Source organism: Plecotus auritus (assembly GCF_963455305.1).
Source record: "Plecotus auritus genome assembly, chromosome: 2".
Lineage (NCBI taxonomy): Eukaryota > Metazoa > Chordata > Mammalia > Chiroptera > Vespertilionidae > Plecotus > Plecotus auritus.
This window is the reverse complement of record NC_137771.1, coordinates 161,246,418-161,269,055: the sequence shown is the minus strand read 5'-3', so window position 1 is coordinate 161,269,055 and position 22,638 is coordinate 161,246,418. Positions and strand designations below refer to the sequence as shown.

At 38.7% G+C, this 22,638-nt stretch overlaps 1 protein-coding gene across 4 annotated transcripts in view; it reads right to left on the bottom strand.

Moving 5' to 3' along the window:
- ATP6V1A (ATPase H+ transporting V1 subunit A) overlaps positions 1-22,638 on the bottom strand; it is a 62,558-nt gene that overhangs the window by 3,045 nt on the left and 36,875 nt on the right. For all 4 annotated transcript variants that reach the window (XM_080655415.1, XM_080655414.1, XM_080655416.1 and 1 more), the window contains exons 7-14: positions 20,635-20,797; positions 20,010-20,118; positions 14,615-14,737; positions 14,402-14,516; positions 12,697-12,760; positions 10,484-10,687; positions 7,857-7,951; positions 1,612-1,783 (exon numbers count right to left, since the gene is read on the bottom strand). In XM_080655415.1, coding sequence (XP_080511541.1) covers positions 1,612-1,783; positions 7,857-7,951; positions 10,484-10,687; positions 12,697-12,760; positions 14,402-14,516; positions 14,615-14,737; positions 20,010-20,118; positions 20,635-20,797 — 1,045 coding nt within the window. The remainder of the gene's footprint in view (positions 1-1,611; positions 1,784-7,856; positions 7,952-10,483; positions 10,688-12,696; positions 12,761-14,401; positions 14,517-14,614; positions 14,738-20,009; positions 20,119-20,634; positions 20,798-22,638) is intronic.

Here is a 22,638-nt window from a genome sequence, read left to right as displayed (position 1 = left end):
CCTAAAAATAGGAAATATTACTCTCCAGCAACAAAAATAATGCTACAGAAGAAATTTAATGACATTAAAAAGCAACTGTGATGTTGCCCTGGCCAGTGTGGCTTAGTTGGTTGAGCATCATCTCATAAACCGAAAGGTCACCGGTTCAATTCCCAATCAGAGCACATGCCCAGATTGCGGGTTTGGTCCTGATAGGGGTGTGTACAAGAGGCAACCGATCAATGTTTCTCTCCTTTTCCCTCCTCTCTCTCTGAAAATCAATAAAAAATATTTTAAAAAAGGCAACTGTGATGTTAATTTGATACAATGTGCATGTAAATAAAAAAAAAAGATATTACCTTTAATCACACTACCAGAAATCATTGCTATTATTACATACATATTTTTATCTTGTTCCTATAAATTTATAATTTTTGAAAATAAAATTTGAATCAAATTATATATAGAATTTCTTTGTAACCTGATTTCCCTCTTCATTATACCATAAGCATTTCCCCATGTCTTTGGATATCTTTCAAAAGAAACATGTAATGACTTGATAATATTCTTATCATAATGCACATGCCATGTTGACTTATCCATTCTTAGATGACATTTAAGAAGTTTAATAAACAACCTTGGACATAAATCCATATGAAAATCTGATTATTTCCTTTGGCTATGCTTTGAAGTAGAATGACAGGACTCAAGGGTATGAATATTTTAAAATTCTTGGTACAGTGAGTGTCTATTGTACAGGTTTACTTTCAACCTTTAGTGTAAACAACACTATATATCTTCATATATATATATATATTTATATATATCACATTCAGAGAGTCATTCTCAATTTCTCAATAGGTGATTAGTAAATATACTTGGATATTGTAACTCAGAAATAAATATAACCCAATTGATAAAATATTTAAAAACAATCTTATACATTTGAGTTTCTACTGATAATTTCATTTAATTATCTATTTATATCTGTGTACTTCCAAAAAAATTATAGTCCACTTAAAAGTTAAAAATAGCCCTGAACGGTTTGGCTCAGTGGATAGAGCGTCGGCCTGTAGACTGAAGGGTCCCAGGTTCGATTCCAGTCAAGGGCATGTACCTTGGTTGAGGGCACATCCCCCAGTGGGTGGTGTGCGGGAGGCAGCTGATCGATGTTTCTCTCTCATCGATGTTTCTAAATCTCTATCCCTCTCCCTTCCTCTCTGTAAAAATCAATAAAAATTATTTTTTTAAAAAAAGTTAAAAATATTATGTAATAGGATACTTAAAAGAAGTAAACAGAAGTCATTTTGGATGCGCATAGGATTGGATGTGAATAGGCAGATGAGGTAAGGTAAATGCTGCTCAACAATGACTTTAGCACTAAATTGCCTGGAAGTTAAAACAAAAGGAAGATGTATCAGCATTTATTTTAGACATGACATACTTTAATTTTTAGTACTAGAATTCCTATTTGAACATAAGTTTGAGGTCTGTCCTGGTTTTCCATAACCTGAGCATGCGTGAAAATGATAAATGTAAGTTTTATACACCAGGTTCAGGACTCAAATAGTTTAAAAAAATAAAAAGAAACATTTCCTACTAAAAAAAAGTTACAGCAGAAACTAAATATACCTTAAATTTCATGGAGGAAAGTTTATAGAGGATCTCTCCCATATGCTCACGGATAATGGACCATGTGATTTTACTGTCACTCTGGGCAGTGGTTTCAACAGCTCTACGGGCCATATCATAAAATGCGATCATGTTGGACAGCATCCCGACTGTCTTGTAGAAGGGGCAGAACCTAGGGTGAAAACAGCCAAAATAATTAACAAAACAAAATCCAAAGCAGGTTCATTCTTTATGTAAAACTTTATAAAATATGAGAGCATTAGCTTCTTTACTTAAATATGCAGATTACTTATAATAATTGGATGATATATAATGAATGAAAAAAAATAGTGGAAAAGACCAGTTTTTGGACAAAGATGTCGCAGAATAGGGAATGGATAGTAAATGGAGAAATATATTTTTTTAATGTAAAAAGTGATGTTTATTTTTTAAGAACAATAATAGTACTACTATAATCTAACCTCCTTGAGGATTTGTTTTTGTACAATGCTGTTAAAGGAATACCCTAAATGGTAAAATAACTGAGTAGATTCCCTTGTGATAGCAGGTTAAGGTATAATGAATAAGAAACAGGGAACAGCAATTTCCTAAAGTTAATAGTAAGCCCTCTTCCACATTAAGGAGTTCATTTAACCATATCTTTTAATAATGAAGACATGCAAGCAAATATTCAACTGTATTCACACACACTCCTATCAACTTTCTGACGCATTTAAACACATTTGCATACATAATTTCATGAATACTCTCTATCACTCTCCTTCCAAAGAATTGTCCCCCTAATGAGTTATGTTTGTGTAGGTAGTTGCTAGAGCTTCTTAAGTTTCTGTGATAGATTTTTGAGCCTTACTGATTATATTGTCAAATTTTCTGCTTGCCCTACATTTTGGAAATCCTATTTGTTCAGTTCCCTCTTTAGTCTTACATAAGGCCAAATATGATTTGAGGAGGGAAAAGCCAGCCTGTGGTGAAAGGGCCAAATTATCAAAGTTTAAAGGAAATAAGAACTTTAAATGAGCCATGTTATAGCAGACACAAAAGTTAAAAAAAAACTAAAAAAATAAAATAAAACAAGCACTGAGCAGGGGCTGGCAGGGCACCTATTTGGAACTTTGGTAGGAAAAAAAAGAATAGATGCTTGTGAAATAAGGCAGGAAAGCAGAAATTATTTAGGAAAAGAGTAAAGGAGGCATGGGCAGTGGAAAGATATAGTGGGAAACGTTTCTGAAAGAGGCAATGATCCCCAGGCTCTGCACATTAAGCCACAATTTAATCTAATTAAAAATGGTTTTGTTTATCTCTCTATATAAAACCCTAATATGCAAATAGACTGAACAACTGTGCACTGACCACCAAGGGGCGCATGCAGAACATGGCAGGCGTCGGCTGCAGTGGGACAGTGGAGCAGGTGAGCAGGGGCGCCAGACTAAGGCGGGGTGCCAGTCGCTGTCATCAGGGCGAGCCTCTGGTGGTTACTGAAAATTCTTTGCTCTCACAAACTGGGGTCCTGCCCGGCGCTTGCACCTGCTACCAGCGCCTGGCACCAGCCCCAATGACTTGGTGCCATCAATGGTGTGAGTGGCGGCTGCCAGCCCCGATCGCCCCTCAGGGCTTCTCCACCTCCCCCTGCTCCTGAGGGGTGATTGGGGCCGGCAGCCGCCTCTTGCACTCTCTGATGGCACCAACCTCACTCACACCCGCTGCTGGCACCGGCCCCAATAGCTCCAAGCCGTCAGTGGGTGTGAGCAGGGCTGGCACTGTCAGCATGTGGGAGCAGTGGCAGTGGGAGCGGAGCTGCCAGCAGACAGGGGACCAGGGGCTGCGGCGGGAGCACAGAGGATGGGCTGAGACACTCCCCCACCCTGGGCCCACTGCAGCCTCGCAGCCCACAGTTCAAGGTGCACAGATTCGTGCACTGGGCCCCTAGTTTGTCATAATTGGACAAATGAGCAAAATCAAGACAAGGGGATTATTAGATTGTTAGATGTCTGCCATGAAAATAAAAGTGGATTTTAATGTAGGCAGCTTCTTCTTCAAAACTCAATAGAGCCCTGGTTCAGTTGGTTAGAGTATTGTCCCGATATGCTAAGGTTGCAAATCTGACCTCTGATCAAGAATCAACCAATGAATACATAAATAAGTTGAACAAATTGATATCTCTCTCTCTCAAATCAATCAATAAAATTTTTTTAAAAATCTAATAAAACCAAAAACACCTCGATAGAAAATCCTCAAATAAAAAAGGAATAGTGGTGCTTCCAAACAATTTGGCAGTGTAGGTAAATGTGGCACACACATCCAACTACTTGAAATCTAGCTGAACAAAAGTCCTATATTCTTTAACAGGGGTCCTCAAACTACGGCCCGCGGGCAACATGCGGCCTGCCGAGGACATTTATCCGGCCCGCTGGGTGCCACTGCCTGTCCTGCTTAGCAGCCGTCTCGTTCCGGGCCTGCAGTGCACATAGGAATTTGTTCATAGTTTTTTTTTTAAACTATAGTCCGGCCCTCCAATGGTCTGAGGGACAGTGAACTGGCCCCCTGTTTAAAAAGTTTGAGGACCCCTGCTTTAGAAGGATATAAAGAAGCCATGTGGACTGGTGGGAGTGATGGAGACTCCAAACAATATGGTCCCACACCCATGTGTTGGATGAAAATCAGAGTTATTTCTGTTGCTTAGGTCCTCCCAGAGGAGCAAGGGGTCCCATCCCCACACCAGGCCCCCCCCCAGCCCAGGGATCCAATGCTGGGAAGAATAGTCCCCATAACTTCTGGCTATAAAAGCCAGCAAGGATTGTGGCTGAGTGAGACAGAGGATTCTGGAGTCCCAGGCAGTTCCTTACTCAGACTCACCCACACTGAGCTCCAGCACTGGGGCTGCATCATGAAGGGTGCCTAGGACATACAGGGAGGCACTGAATTCTTTGTATTCACAGTGAGAGCTGGAGGGGCAGCTTTCTCCCAGACATAAGTGCTGGCAGAGGCCACTGTGCCTTTGCTAAGCCCTTTCTCCACACAGAGTGGGCAGGTGGGAGCCATATCTGAGTCTTCATCAACCTGGTTAACACTGTTTGCCCAACTTGATAATTCCCTGAGATGCTGCCTCACCCAACTTGCCATTTCCGGTGACTTTTACATACAAATGGCCTGGCTGGGCTCATAAAGCAAACAGCAAAACGGCTCAAAGGTTCAGAAATCCCAAACAAGCAGTCTCTAGTTTCAGCATGCTTGTACCTTTAGCTAAGTGGGCCTAGGCCCGACACAAGCAGCAGTTCCTAGTTTATCCTATCCCAAGCACCTTCAAGCTTAGCACAAATAGCAGCCATCTGCAAATCACTTTGTAGCTCCTGCCAGGTGGCCCCAGGCAGGGCACAGGCAACAGCTAACCTTAGCCTGCACCTCCTGGAAGGCCCTAGAGCCAACACACCCAGTGGACAGCTTCAGACCACACCGAGCACCACCAAACCACCTCCACGAGCTACACACTCAAGGGGCAAAGTCATTGAGGGCCAGATCCCTGCTGAAGCAATTCCTGCAACATGGGGTAGGCCCCTGCATAGCAGCTCCTCCACTATAATCATAGCCATTCCTTGCAGCCAATAGGCCTGGGCGTAAATCTCTCCCAGTGATGTCTCAACAGCAATCAAGGCTCAACTGCAACAGAAGGATGCACATGGTGGGCCAGGGCACCGGAAGGGCACAGCTCGGGTTACTAGAGAGGCTATGCCACTGGGCCCTACAAGACACCTGCTACATAGGGTCACTCTACCAGGACCAGGAGATGTAGCAGCTCTACCTAATACAGAAAAACAAATACAGGGAGAGAGCCAATGTGAGACAAAGAAGTATATCCCAAATAAAAGAACAGAACAAAACTCTAGTAAAAGAACTAAACAAAATGGAGACAAGCAATCTACCAGATACAGAGTTCAAAACACTGGTTATAAAGGACTTGTATGCATGCATCTGAGCATAACCAATGGACACAGATGAGGGTAGGGTGGGGGGTGAGGACATGTGCTGGGGGGTGGGGGTGGCCAGGGAGAGGTCAATGGGGGAAAAAGGAGACGTATGTAATACATTAAACAATAAAGAATTTAAGTTAAAAAAAAGCAACACTGGTTATACAGATGCTCAATCAACTTCGTGAGAACTTCAACAAAGAGATAGAAAACATAAAAATGGAGATAGGAAAAATAAAAAAGAGCCAGTCAGAAATGAAGGCTACACTAACTGAAATGAAGAATACATTAAGGATACGTGATGCAGAACAGGGGTCCTCAAACTTTTTAAACAGGGGGCCAGTTCACTGTCCCTCAGACTGTTGGAGGACCGGACTATAGTTTAAAAAAAAACTATGAACAAATTCCTATGCGCACTGCGGGCCTGGGACGAGTCAGCGGCTAAGCAGGACAGGCAGCAGCAACCGGCGGGCCAGATAAATGTCTTCGGCGGGCTGCATGTTGCCCGCGGGCTGTAGTTTGAGGACGCCTGATGCAGAAGATCAAATCAGAGATTTGGAAGATAAGGAAGCAGAAAACACCAAATTAGAACGTAAAAAGAAAAAATAATCCAGAAAAATTAGGATAGTTTAAGGAAACTGAGAGGCAACTTCAAGCATATTAACATTTGCATGCATCATGGGGGTACCAGAAGGAAGAGAGAAAGGAATTGAAAAGGTATTTGAAAAAATAATGACAAAAAATTTTCCTCACTTGGTGAATAAATAGACATACAAGTCCAGGAAGCACAGAGTCCCACACCAAGATACATCATAATTAAAATGCCAAATGTTAAAGACAGAGAAAATCTTAAAAGCAGCAGGAAAAAAGCAGTTAGTTTCTCCACTAGAAAGCTTCCATAAGACTGTCAGCTGATTTCTCAACAGAAACTTTGCAGACTAGAAGGGATTGGCCTAAAATATTCAAAGTCATAAAAAGCAAAGACCTACAAGTAACATTACACTACTCAGCAAGTTATCATTAAGAAATGAAGGAGAACCCTAACCGGTTTGGCTCATTGGATAGAGCACTGGCCTGCAGACTGAAGGTTCCCAGGTTCAGTTCTGGTCAAGGGCACATGCCTGGGTTGTGGGCTCAATCCCCAGTAGGGGGCGTACAGGAGGCAGCCGATCAATGGTTCTCTCTCATCACTGATGTTTCTATCTCTCTCTCCCTTCCTTTCTGATATCAATAAAAATATATTTTTTTAAAAAAAGAACTAAAGGAGAAATAAAAAGTTTTCCAGACAAGAAAAAGCTAAAGGAGTTCATTACCACCAAATCAGTATTATGGCAATAAATATATATCTATCAGCAAATACTTTAAATGCAAATTAATCAAATGTTCCAATCAAAAGGCATATGGAGGCTGAGTGGATAACAAAACAAGACCCCTACATATGCTGTCTATAAGATATTTATTTCAGATTGAAAGACACACACACACACACTGAAAGAAAATGGATGGAAAAATGTATTTCATAAAAAAAAAATCTGGGGAAGCAATAGTTATATGAATCAAAATACTTAAAAACAAAGGCTATAACAAGAGACTACAAAGGACCCAGAAATTCCACTTCTACATATTTATTAGAAGACATCCAAAACACTAAATCAAAAAGATATATACATTCATATATTCACTGTAGCATTATTTACAATAGCCATGATATGAAGCAACCTAAGCGTCCATCGAGAGATGAATGGATAAATTAGTGGTGTATACAAACAATGGAATATGAGTCAGTTATAAAAAGAATGAAATCTTGCCATCTGCAACAACATGGTTTAACACAGAGGGTATTGTGCTGAGTGAAATAAGTCAGAGAAAGACAAATGTCGTATAATTTCACTTAGATGGGGAATCTAAAATAATAAATAAACAAGCCGACCAGAAACAGACTCATAAATACAGAAAACATTTTGAAGGTTATCTGATGTGGCGGAGGAGGGGGGGGATTTAAGGGTTGTGGGTTGGGGGAAAAAGGTGAAGGAATTAAGAAGTACAAATTGGTAGTTACAGAATAGTCATGGGGACGTAATGTACGGCCTAAGAAATATAGTCAATAGTATTGTAATAACTATGTACGGTGTCAGATGGGTACTAGAATTATCAAGGTGATCACTTTGTAAGCCATATAAACATCTAATCACTAGTTGTACACTTGAAGCTAATATAATATTGTACATCAACTGTAATTAAAAAATTATATATAAAAAAAGAAGAAATAGCAGGATAGGTTACCTGTCATAAGGAGTATATCCATTTTGTTGTAGGAAATCATCTTTGATAAGTTTGGCTACCTCCAGAGTGATTTTATCTGTTTCTGCTAGAGAAGCCTAGAAGAGAAAAAATATATAATTTTAGAAATTTACTTCATAATGTGGGACCATGGTTGTAATCAATGAGCAAGCAAAAACTATCTGAGCACACACAATCACCTACCATTTATAAATTCACTTCATAACTATTTTTTATTGATGTTCTTTTTCATTGTGGTAAAAAACATAATGCAAAATTTATAATCTTCACCATTTTTAAGTGTTGTTCAGTAGTGTACAATATATTTACACTATTGTGAAACAGATTTTCAAAACATTTTTTTAAATATATTTTTATTTATTTCAGAGAGGAAGGGAGGGTGAGAGATAGAAACATCAATGATGAGAGAGAATCATTGATCGGCTGCCTCCTGCATGCCCCTTTCTGGAGATCGAGCTCGCAACCTGGGCCTGTGCCCTTGACTGGAATTGAACCTGGGACCCTTCAGTCCACTGAGCCAAACTAGCTAGGGCAGATTTTCATAACTTCATTTTGCAAATCTGAAACTCTAAAGCAGACGTCCTCAAACTACGGCCCGCGGGCAACATGCGGCCCGCCGAGGACATTTATCTAGCCCACCGGGTGCCGCTGCCTGTCCTGCTTAGCAGCCGACTCGTCCCAGGCCCGCAGTGCGCATAGGAATTTGTTCATAGTTGTTTTTTTAAACTATAGTCCGGCCCTCCAATGGTCTGAGGGACAGTGAACTGGCACCCTGTTTAAAAAGTTTGAGGACCCCTGCAAGCCATTAGAGTTTACATAACAACTCTCTTTTTCCTCCTACGCCCCCGCCACCTCCTCAGTCTCTGGTAAACACCATTCTACTTTCTTTTTACTACAAATTTCACTACTATAGATACCTTATATAAATGGAATCATATAGTATTTGTATTTTTGTAACAAATACTTGTGGATAAAAAAGGGGGTATGTACATGTTCAGTGATTGAAAGTAACCTCACAGGGTGATCCGATAATAGATTTCTTTCTTTCTTTTTTTTATATAACCACACATCAGAGCCTTGAGCTTTCTTTTTTTTAGAGAGAGAAGCCTGAATTTATTTTTAAAAATGTATACAAGGACAATGAAAGTTGAAAGATACTGAAACATTTTAAATGAGCTTAAAAATGCATAAACAATTAAAAATTTACATTGGAAGCAATAAGGAACAATCTTGATATTGGATAAAATTCAACCAGTGATATGTAAGTAACTTTTTTTTTTTATATCCAACAACTTTCATTGTTTAAAGTATTACATATCTTCTTTTTTACCCCAATTAACACCTCACCTGAACTTTTTTTTTAAAAAAAATGTATTTTTATAGATTTCAGAGAGAGAGAGAGAGAGAAACATCAATGATTAGAGAGAATCATTGATTGGCTGCTGCCTACACGCCCCTACAGGGATGGCGCCTGCAATCTGGGCATGTGCCCTGACCAGAATCACACTGTGACCTCCTGGTTCATAGGTTGATGCTCAACCACCAAGCCACACTGGCCAGGCAAGATTTCTAACTGGGAAGGTCATGGTGGGTCAAATCCAATCTTTCTTAGTCATAGTGCTCCTGAAAAAATGTATTTTAATAGATCCTATTTCTACCCCCTCTAATTTGGTTGGTGACAGGTACAGTCTATTTCAAGAAATAAAAGTAAATCAAGCCCTGGTTGGGTAACTCTGACGCTTGGAGCATCATCCCATATACCAAAAGGTCAGGGCACATACCTAGGTTGAGGGTTCAGGTTGGGGCGCAACCAACCGATGTTTCTTCTTTCCCTCTCTCTCCTCCTCCTCTCTCTATATAATCAATAAACATCTCCTCGGGTGAAGAATAAAAAATAAAAAAGTGAATCAAGCGTTTTTTCTCACCTACAATAAAACCAGGACCATGTTAAGTGCTATAAATGACTGAAAAGAATATAAAGGCTCTAACAATTTAGTTACTTCTCTGACCTCTCTGAAGTGAAAGCCCCTCCCCTTGCATGTGGGCAAACTCTATAAGCTGCTTTGACCAAATTAATAAGACAGAAATCATATTATATTAGTTTTGGGACCCTGGCTTAAGAGGCTGGTGGCTTCTACTTCCTTTCTTTTTTTATACTCACTTTGAGAGCCGTGAACATTCTACATACAGACAGAAATGCCCAGCCAACCTTTAACTATTCCAGCCATCAGCCACAGCACAAGACATGTGAAAGAAGAAACTTTCAAATAACTCCAGCCTGAGCCATCATATGACCGCAACTGTATGTGGATCCCAAGCAAGAAAACCCAACTGAAGCCATCAAACCCAAAACCATGAGTAATAAAACACTTTTAAGTCAGTAAATGTGAGAGTGATTTGCTACTCATCAATAGAAAATCAAAGCAATAATCACTATTTTACCTTTCACAACACAAGTAGGTCTCTCAAATATCTGCCAAAATAAAGAAATAATCTATAAATGCTATTAGTTTAAAAGTATTTCATAAGTACTCATTTTGCTAAGCAGAATCTGCATATCCAATGTTCTAGCTGTCCTTACAACACTCCAGTGGGATTTTATAACTCACCTTTCCCACAAGCTGTACAATTTCTGCTAGATCTTCTTCTTCCTGCAGAATCTCCTTAGCTTTGGTCCTCAGAGGAACAAACTCTGTGAAGTGCTTGTCATAGTACTCATCCAAGGCACGCATATACTTGCTGTAGCTGATTAGCCAGTTGACAGAGGGGAAATGCTTACGTTGAGCTAGTTTCTTATCTAAGCCCCAGAACACCTGATTTAAAAACAAAACAAACAAATTTTCAATCATTTTAAGAATGATTTCTCTTAAAAAATAAAAATTAAAAAAACACACACACATGTATTGAGGTATATTTTGTCTTAATATGTAATTACATATATTTTGGGGGACAAATAATGTATATTTTTATTTTTTTTAAAAATATATTTTATTGATATTTTACAGAGAGGAAAGGAGAGGGATAGAAAGCTAGAAACATCGATGAGAGAGAAACATCGATCAGCTGCCTCCTGCACACCTCCCACTGGGGATTTGCCCGCAACGAAGGTACATGCCCTTGACCGGAATCGAACCCGGGACCCTTCAGTCCGCAGGCCGACGCTCCATCCACTGAGCCAAACCGGTTTCGGCAAATAATGTATATTTTTAGTACATAACAAGTATAATTGAAATAGAATAAAACTTGCAATTAAAAAACATACTCCTTTCAATTTCAGGATGGATAGTACATATAAAACAAAATTTATCTGAATTTCCTTAATAGTGTGTCAAATCAAGTAGAAAAAAGAATAATTTATTGTTTTGAAGATTATTATGGTGCAATATAAACAAATGAACCAGAAAATGCCCATTAGGTTAGAATACACACTCCCTTTGATTAAAAAAACCTCTAAATGTTCTGGTTAAATTTAGTTCCCTATCATGAAGGGCCCGTCCAGTAAGACCTAACAGTTATTTTTCTGAGGCCAAACATTCATGTATATTTTATACATCCCTAACTTGCTCCCCTTTTCCCTACAATTTAAAACTCAAATTTTTAGCAAAAGTTAAGGTCCTTGAAAGTTGTAAATTTAGCCTCTGCCATTTCCTTTAATATAATGCTGACAAAAACATAGCAAATATTTATTTTTCCCACATGAATAATACATATACTTATGAGTACATCAACTTTTTTTCCCACCATAGCCCTATTTGTACACATCTTTCATTTAGGCTTCTTTTAATGGCTAAGTTGGCTAGCTACCCACTAACATTTAAGCCTTGTCACTGGGAAGCATCTGCCTAGGCAGAAACTACATTTTTCCAGCTTTGCTTTTGTTTGGTTTGGCTAACAGAATGAGTGGAGTACCAGGTCTGAGACAAAGGTTCAGAAAATAGGTGTGCCTTCTTTGGTTCCCTTTGTGCCAGCCAGATGCAGACAATTATCAGGCTAGGACAGTGGTCGGCAAACTCATTAGTCAACAGAGCCAAATATCAACAGTACAACAATTGAAATTTCTTTTGAGAGCCAAATTTTTTAAACTTAAACTTCTTCTAACGCCACTTCTTCAAAATAGACTCGCCCAGGCTGTGGTATTTTGTGGAAGAGCCACACTCAAGGTGCCAAAGAGCCGCATGTGGCTCGTGAGCCGCGGTTTGCCGACCACTGGGCTAGGAGATAGTAGAGCCACAGGATGGAAGGAGCCCTGAATTACTACCAGTAGTAGAAAAAAACTACCACAGAGTTTTTACCATTACACATTTTGGGGCTCATTTGTTTCCACATCTAAAGTTACTCTAACTCGCCCTGGTCAGTGTGGCTCAGTTGGTTGGAGCGTCCTCATGTACACCAAAAGGTGTCGGGTTTGATTCCCAATCAGGGTAACCGATTAATCCTTATCTCTCACATCAATGTTTCTCTCTCCCTTCCTCTCTCTAAAATCAACTAAAAAATACTTTAAAGTTGCTTTAAAATACTTTAAAATTACCCTAACTTAAAGGTTAGTATTACTCTAACACTAATAAAACTTCGCTACCTCAGATATATTTCCCACTTATAGATATTATTATAAACCCTAGGTAAAGAGCTAAGAAGGAACAGACAGCATTAAAGGCTTTAAGTGATAAGAATGTTCATAAAACACTAAAACAGACTTTACCATCACCTATTCTTTAGTGACTAAACTAAATACTTCATGATGATTTGGATAACATTAGAACAGCCCATGGGCATGGGACGGTGGTGCCCAGCTCGGAAGTTGACTACACTAGAAAAGATATACCTGAACAATACCAAGAGTAGCAGATGTAACTGGGTCAGAAAAATCACCACCAGGTGGAGAAACTCTAAATTTAAAAGAAAAAATATAGTCATTAGGAATGCTTATGAAAAATAACTTGTATATGCAAGTCAATTTTAATGTAAATGGCTTTTTAATATAAGTAACTTTAGTAATGACCTTTGGAAAGAAAATTCTACATAAAAATCTTAAATAGAAACCAGAACAAATAAGAATAATTAAATACCTTCTAGTATGAGAAATGAGACAGATATTACAAGCAGTTTCATTATTCTAATCACACAGATGAAGCAGGAAAGACAAGCTCTGAGAACAAAGTGTGCTTTAAATAGTGATCATGAATCTGCACTTTGTTTTTATCATAATACTAGTGGCCCAGTGTACAGATTTGTGCACACTGAAAGGAAATTAATTAGAAGAAAGACTCGTGTGGTGATTACGTTACTAAAAAAACTTACATGTCAAAATAGTATATATAATAGCCTATCTAATAAAAGGGTAATATGCAAATTGACCATCACTCCAACACACAAGATGGCCGCCATGTGGTCAAAGATGGCTGTCCCCATGTGGACACAAGATGTCCGCCACAAGATGGCCAGGAGGGGAGGCCAGTTGGGGGCGATCAGGCCAGCAGGGGAGGGCAGTCAGGGGTGACCGGGCTGACAGAGGGCAGTTGGGGGTGACCAGGCCTCCGGGGAGGACAGTTGGGGGTGACCCGGCCTGCAATGGAGGGCAGTTGGGGGTGACCAGGCCTGCAAGGGAGGGCAGTTGGGGGGGGACCAGGCCTGTGGGGAAGGGCAGTTGAGGGGGACCAGGACTGCAGGAGAGGGCAGTTAGGGGCGACCAGGCTGGCAAGGGAGGGTAGTTAGGGGAAATCAGGCCGGCAGGGGAGCAGTTAGGTGTCGATCAGGCTGGCAGGGGAGTGGTTAGGGGCAATCATGCAGGCAGGCAGGTGAGTGGTTGGGAGCCAGCAGTCCTGGATTGTGAGAGGGATCCCTGATTGGAGACAGTGCAGGCTGGGCTGAGGGACACCCCCCCCCCCCAGCCCCTCACGAATTTCATGCACCAGGCCTCTAGTAGTATCATAAAACTAAAACACACGTGTGATTGGTGCCAGTGAGAGCTTTATATGTAGTGTGCACGCACAAGTCAACGTTTATTTTTCAATTGCCAGTGCACATCATATGTACTGGTCAGCGGTTGGTTTGATGGTCGATGACTAAATTGCGCTGTGGTTCACACTGAATGTCAACAAAAACAACCAAATTCATGATTGACAATGACAGATCGAAACACACGTGTGCGATTGGTGCCAGTTAGAGCTTTACATGTATTGTGCAAGTGCGAATCAACATTTATTTTTAAATTGCCAGTGCATGTCATATGTACTGGCCAGTTGGTCGGTCGGACGGACAGTCGGTCACTTATCCTTTTATACATATAATCTTACCTTAACATGTCTATAATTTTCTAAGTTGTTCCTAGGATATTGTGACTTAAATGTAATAATCAGCCAAGTAACATTTGTGGAACCAGAACATAAAGAAATGACCTAGAGAGCTCGTTGGGTGCCTTTGATGTGCAACCTGGGTAAGAATCACTGCTCCCAGAGTGGCTAAATATTTTCTCTTCAAAATAAATGACCCCTTTTCTCCTTTGAAAAGTAAATAGTTTAGGTGCTTACGCTCCTACAATGCTGACACTCCCTTCTCTTTCAGGATTTCCAAGACATTTCACCCTGCCTGCTCGCTCATAGAAAGAGGCCAGACGGGCACCAAGATATGCAGGATATCCACTATCTGAAAAATGAAGAAAAAAAAAATTTAAAAAGAGGTACTAGGGCAGTCCCCCAAAACCTATCAGTTTTGCTTACATAGTAAGTGATACACAGACTTACCTGCAGGCATTTCAGCTAAGCGGCCCGAGATTTCTCTAAGGGCCTCAGCCCATCTAGAGGTGGAGTCAGCCATCATACTGACGTTATAGCCCATGTCACGGAAATATTCTGACAATGTAATTCCTAAATTGGGAAGAATACTGTAAGTTATAATGCTATAATGTATAATCCTGGCTTTTTCACCCTTGAGAACACTTTAAAGCAAGAAGTACATGAGACAATCTACTGTTTCACCAAAATAGATTCTTCTTCTTTTGGACACACAGACGAATTATATTTCCTATAACCTCCTTTGCATTTAGATATGGCCGTGTAAACTGACTTCTAGCTAATCAAATTAATGTGTTTCACTGCCAGGCAAGCCACATCTTCCTTCTGGCTTACTCAGAGGGAGGGAGCTTCCAGGAGCTCTGGAGGGCCTGGGCTGAAATGAAAGAGTTCTTTTCAGGCTGGGTCCCAGCCCAGAATGAAAGAGTAAAGAGTCCCCTAACTACCTTAAATAAACATCTATTATATTGAGTAATTGTATTAAGGTATATTTGTTGCCACAGCCTGGTCTACCTTAATATGATATACATTCTAACAGGTAGAAAAAGGCTTTTTCTCTATTCTTTTCCCTATTAATATAATTAAGTTTGAAATTAATTTCCAATATAGTTTTTGCCTATAGTGTCACATATATATACACCCAAAACCCTCAACCAATTAGCTTATTATTTTTCAAAAGTAGCATATGTTATTAACCTGAGTAATATCTTAATTATCCAGATCATTCTGCTATGCAGATCAAGTCCTGCCTGTAAAATCATACATATAGTAAACCCATTTGAAGCAGCTAACCTATAAGAAGAAGTGCTGGATTCTAGTTTCTGTTCTGCCATTGACCTTAGCTAAGTAACTTCATTTCCCAGTATGGTTTCCTAATATATTAAAATAATAAGGCTCTTGCCCTATCTACCTATATGCATCAGATTAAATGACACATATAAATGCCCTCTAAGAAGTACAAAGAACTATGCAACTCTAAGCTATTAGAAATTTACAGTGGTTGCTACATTGTAAGAGTCTCAAAATCCATGGCTCCAGTTCCTTTATTTTACTAGTAAAGAAACAGAGGCTTATAGTAGGTAAAACAAAATAGTTGCTGGAAAATTCAGCACTTAACTATTTATCATAGTACTATTTCAGAATAAAAAGTACTGATTTATGAGGCTTCTAAAAAATGGTTCCATGAACGAAGTCTTTAAGAAATATTACTTATCATTATTAAGGCTTAAAAAACACATAATTATCACATATTTCAATCTGATGATAGGACCAGATCTGCTCTTATACAAGCACGGCTATGTTTTTAAGTTTCCCTGATGACATTCACTAATAATTATGTGTATATATTGGAAAGACTTGGTAGAAGAGACATATACACGAATAAACCTCAAAGAAGTTTCACTAACCTAAAGACTGGTGCCTACAAGGGGGGAAAAAACAAAAACCTCAGACAAAACTAAAAGATGAACTGGGAAAACATGTGCAACTCACAACAGATAAAAGACTAATTTCAAAAAACTTTTACAAATCAGTAGGAAAAACAACTACTATCCAAAACTGAGTTCCTTGGACCCAATTATGGTAGTTTTCAAATGATTAATATACACAGGAAAGATGATATATAGCTCAGTTAAGAAAAACAGACATTCTTTCAACTTTTCTTTATGTTTATTAACTACTAGAGGACTGGTGCATGAAATTCATGCAGGGCTAGGGTCCCTAGGCCTGGCCAGGGATCAGGGCCAATCTGCGGGGCGACCCGCAGGGCGATTGGGGGGGCCCCCGCTGGCACCCGCCTTGGCTGGCCTGGGGCCTGCAGGCTGGGGGTAGCTCCTGCGTTGAGCATCTGCCCCCTGGTGGTCAGTGCATGTCATAGCGACCAGTCATTCCACCGGTCATTCTGCTGTTCGGTCAATTTGCATATTAGGCTTTTATTATATAGGATTATAAGAAAACATTGAAAAAACTAGCATTGGTGAGGATGTGGAGAAATACAACTCTTGTTTGTTGTTACTCCTTTTGAAAGGTTACCATAATCTAAAATCTACACTAACAGTTGTATTTTTACCAATTTTGCTCCTAAGAACTTACCTTACAAAAATGTACCAAAAATGTACACACAAAACATGCAAAGAAACAGTATAAAAAATATGCACAAGAATGTTTTAGTGAGAGCATTTAAAATCTTACTTCCCAGCATTGTCATTAATTTGGTTCAAATAAAGTCTTATAAAAATTCTGAAGAAAAAAAAAATTTTAGTGATGTGAACTTTGTGATAGCGAAAAGAAACAAACAAAAAAACCCAATAACTCAAGAGTCCACCAAAGGATGCTGGTTAAATAGATTCTGATATATCCATACCAAGGTATATACTACGTAGCCATTTATAGACTTACTGTCTTAAAATAATAGATGAATGTCATTTTCACCTTTTCCTCATAAAAATAATCACTAAACAAGGAGAATAAGAAATATAATAACACGACTCCATCATCAAAAATTAGGGAACATATTTAGCTCCACAACAAAATAATGTGGAAAGCCATCTAAATGAGATTAAAAAAAAAACACAACAACAATAAGAGTGTGGGAAGACAAAAAGAATTTACCTGAGGCTGCACATCTCAGATAAAGCTTCTACAAACTAGGAGACACCTCTTGAGAGACAAAACCAAGAACTGTTTGGGACACTGCAAAAGGGATTCAAGGGTAGTGGCAGGAGTTCCTTGGACCCAATTATGGCATCAAGGAGAAGAAAGATGGGTACAAAAATAAAACACAGCTAGGCACTCCTACTTTTCAGTAAGTAAAAGATGGGTATGAAGCAGGGTTGAAGAGAAAGAAATCTTGTGACTTTGCTGCTGCAAACTTTATTGGCAAGAGAGGAAAAGAGAAAAATGACTTACTTATACCATTCCATGCTATAACAAAGTTCACAGATTACCATGAAGAATTCCTGCTACTCCAGACCATAACAAAAGCCACACCCTCCCATCTCCTGCAAAGATGAATAATAGTATTAATAAACATCAGTAGCCCTGACTGGTTTGGCTGAGTGGATAGAGCGTCAGCCCGCGGACTCAAGGGTCTCAGGTTCGATTCCGGTCAGGGGCATGTACCTTCGTTGCAGGCACATCCTCAGTAGGGGGTGTGCAGGAGGCAGCTGATCGATGTTTCTCTCTCATTGATGTTTCTGACTCTCTATCCCTCTCCCTTCCTCTGTAAAAAATCAATAAAATATATTAAAAAAAAATAAACATCAGTGTAAGAACAAATACAATAAAAATAGAAGAAAATAGAAGAATAAAATACAATGATGGCAAAGGAACAGATAACTCTGTTTATAATTAATTAATAAAAGAAAACCTTAGTTCATCCTACTGCAAAGTAAAATCTCAAGGAATATACAGTAAGATCAGAAAAGATGTTTCATGAACCAGCAGAACTCAACAAAGAGCTGGAAGAAAATGAAGGTTTCATTAGAAGCAACATAAAAAATAAACACCATAGAACTTATAGACAAAAGGCTAAATAAAAAGGATTATAGGAAATGATGCATATGGAAATAAAGGAGATTCAGTATGTCTACTTTGAAGAAGATAACCATAATGGAAGAGAAAAAGTTTCAGAAACAATCCTTGAAATTTTTTCAAAAGAAGAAACATATTCAAAATGGGCAACTGATCTAAATAGACACTTTTCGAAAGAAGACAGAAGGAAGGCCAACAGACATATGAAAACCTGCTCAAAGTCACTAATCATCAGAGAGATGCAAATCAAAACAACTATGAGGTACCATCTCACACCTGTCAGAATGGCTATTATCAACAAATCAACAAATGACAAGTGCTGGCCAGGATGCGGAGAAAAAGGAACCCTCGTGCACTGCTGGTGGGAATGCAGACTGGTGCAGCCACTGTGGAGAACAGTATGGAGTTTCCTCAAAAAACTAAAAATGGAACTCCCATTTGACCCAGTGATCCCACTTCTAGGAATATATCCCAAGAAACTAGAAACACGAATCAGAAAGGATATATGCACCCCTATGTTCATAGCAGCACAATTCACCATAGCTAAGATTTGGAAACAGCCTAAGTGCCCATCAGCAGATGAGTGGATTAAAAAACTGTGGCACATCCACACAATGGAATACTACGCTGTGGTAAAAAAGGAGTTCTTACCATTTGCAACAACATGGATGGAGATGGAGAGCATTATGCTAAGTGAAATAAGCCAGGCAGAGAAAGATAAATAGCACTCATTTGTGGAATATAATGAACAACATAAACTGATGAACAAAAATAGATCCAGAAACAGAGAAACATCGATCAGAACGTCAAACCTCAGGGAAGGTAGGGGAGGGTGGGGGTAAAGGGGAGAGATCAACCAAAGGACTTATATGCATGCATATAAGCCTAATCAATGGACACAGACAACAGGGGGGTGGGGGCATGAATGGGAGATGGGGGGTAATGGGGGAATAAGGACACATATGTAATACCTTAATCAATTAAGAAATAAAAAAATTAAATAAAAAATAAAATAAAAAAAAGAAATTTCAAAAAAAAGAAATCCCCATCCAAATTAAAAAGAAAAAGAAACATATTCATAGATGCTAGAATAAGAATTGTCAAGGAATGAAATATGATCAAAAAAATTTTATACTCAAACTATTGTAAAATATAAAAGCAAGAGAAAAAAACAAACTTATAAAGAAAGAATTCAGGAAATATAGTTTCCATAGCATTTCTTGAAGAAGCTTCCAAAAATTTTAGCCAACCACAAAACAAATGGAGAAACTATAGCCAAAAGACTGCCAGTGAGCACTCACTCCATTTTACTATAGGTCTAAGTCTAATACAGATATTGGATTTATGGTCACAAAACAGAAGGTAAAAATTATAAATCCTGAAAATGTAGAAATAAAAATACCAAAAGCTGGGATGGATGTAGGAGCATAGATTGAAGGTACTATATAAACACAATGATATTCTTATCTTTCATATCCAGGAGTCAAAATATAATAATTCAAAGCTGAGGATTCATGTTATAGGGATACAGGTTTATTCAGAGATAGATTGATGGTCAAAAGTGTATGGAAAAAAACACAGTAATAGAAGATATATCATTTTATAATCATTAAAAAGATTGGGACAGCTTTATAAATGTCTTTTATTGATATATTCTCAAGATATAAGTAATTTTTTTTTTTAAACTAGGGATATGGTTATATAAACAGAGGTACTTTAGAATGAAAGAAAAGTTCTTTGGAAAAGAAAATGTTTGGTGTTAACTCCAAACTTAAGAATGAATGTTAACTGCTTTTATTCTAATTCACATACTCACCAGTATAAATAGAGGCTTCCCTGGCAGCCACAGGCATGTTGGAGGTATTGGCTACCAAAGCTGTCCTCTTCATAATTGACTCTACCTTACCATCAACTTCCATTGTGAGCTAGAGGCAAACAGTCTATTAGTGATCTTGTAATTTCTAAATAGAACATTTTAGTCTCTTTTTTACAAACTGTCTATATTTAACCTCTCTTCTAATCAGTGTTGCCAAAATAATATCCTCCATCACTCCAACCTCATCTCCCTGTCCCACTGTGCTGTAAAAACGACAGCCATTATTTTCATTTCCTAAGTGAAATCCATTATTTTATAGAAAAAGGAATATTATTACTACAGTAACCTAGAAAATCATATAAAGTCTATTATCTATTTTATATTCTCCCAATAACTGAAAACCACCAGACTACAAAAAGAAACTTGCAAGTGTCTGTCTGACTGAAACAAATTCCTTTCCTTAAATATATAAATTGAATCACGAGTATAATTAGAAAATTCCTTAAAAGATCCTTAATAAACAAGAGTAATGCTCCAGATAAAACAAAAGCTTTATTAATTGCTAGTGAAAGTTGATTAGTAGTATTTTCTCTAAAATATTCTTTGAAACTCTATAGATACAGACCTCTGGGAAGTCACGGAGGACTTCAGACATCTCATTTCCTCTTTCACCACATCCTACATAGATTATTACGTCACTGTTGGAATACTTGGACAGAGACTGCGAAATCACTGTCTTTCCACAGCCAAAAGCCCCCGGGATTGCAGTAGTTCCTCCCTGCACACATCTAAACAAAGAAAACAAAGTGTAAATTACTTCACTTGCTAATAAATGCCAGAAAATAAAATAGGCGTAAGTTAAAGAACTTTGAAATATTTTCATGTGTATCTATGTATACACTCACAAAAAGCAATTATAGGTATAACTGTTCCCCTAGTTAGTACCTATAATAGTATTGTTTGTTAATCACTGATCATCTCTATCAACTTGATGGTACCTTAGGAAAAGGGATACACACACACAAAAAAAATAGTATTAATGATATTCTGAATGCTTATTGAAATTAGTTCATGAAAGGACAACCTATGAATTAGAGCTACAATAAAAATATAAAAGACTATTGAAAGTTGTCTCCTGAAGTAAAAAGTAAGACCTTAAATTCACAACTTGCTGTGGGAATGAACAAAAACTTTTGATAAGGTATTCAGTCAACCCCTTTTATCCATCCAATAACTATTTACAAAGTACTTCCAGGGCATTAAAAAATGTGCGCAGAGATGCTAGAAAGACAACAGAAAATAAGATAGCCATGTTTGCCTTGGCTGGGTAGATCAATTGGATTCGATTTCCAGAAGTTGTGGGTTTGAGTTCTGGTCAGGGCACATACCAAGGTTGCAAGTTCCATCCACAGTCAGGGCACATATGGGAAGAAACCGATGTTTCTCTCTCACACTGATGTTTCTCTTTTTTTCCCTCTCCTTCTCCCTCCCATTTTTCTCTCTCCTCCCTTCCCTCTAAAAATCAATAAAAAACATATCCTCAAATGAGGATTAAAAAAAAAAAGATGGCCATGTTTCTGTAATCAGAGTGCTTACATGCCAGGGGGATAAACTGCAGTCAGTTGGTGATTGCAGTACTACTTAGCAGCCACTTCCACACTTTCCCTAAAATGTGGCAGTGGAGAGTGAAATAATCTTAAGGGCAGAGGAAAGTGAATGTTGTGAGGGTGTGTGTGTGTGTGTGTGTGTGTGTGTGTGTGTGTGTGTGTGTGTGTGTGTTGGGAAGGTCTGGGCTGGAGAAATGAGATGTGATAATAAGGGAAATTTCTTTATAATATTGTGTTTTATCATAAAAATTCACTAAAACACTGCATCCTTAACAATAATTGACTTTTTTTCAATATAAAACTAACATGCATTAAAATCTTTTCTCCTCCAAATCTTTCAGTGACTGATAAATTCAGAAGGCATGCCCATTCATCTTATGGCTTTACCTACCTCTTTCAAATCACTATTAACCTAGGGAGGGGAGGCAGGGCTGGGTGTGCCCCAGTTTGGAAGTTCAGCAATGCAACCCAATGTGAAAAGTGCTATCATAGAAAACAACCAAGGTGTTGTGGGAATACACAGGAACTGGTGCACAGTCTAACACTGGATTGGAGTGGGGTTAGGAAAGTCTCCCTGAAAGAAGATAAGACCAGACAGGAAAGAGAAATTAGTCAGGTAAAGGGAAGTAACATTTTCAGCAGAAGGAACAGCATGGCCAAGACCCAAGAGGGAGCACTGCTTGAGAAATTAACAGTCCTCAGTATGCCTAGAAGATGGTATATAAGGAAGTAGCTAGGCAATTAAGTGCCTGAAACAATATTGAAAGGTAAGCAATGCCCAGATCATGGGTAGTTTTGTAAAGAGTTAAGGAGTGTGCATTTGTATTTGTTTTAAAAGCAATGAAGAGCACTGAAGGTTTTCAAGAAAACAGTGAGGAACAAATGTGTTTTAAATGGATCACTATGTAATAAGGACAACCACTTAGAAGGCAAGACTGGAGATAGCAAGTCTGATTAAATGTGATTATTGCAGGAATTAGGGTTAGAGCCTTAATTAGGGTCATGAAGCAGGGATGAAAGAT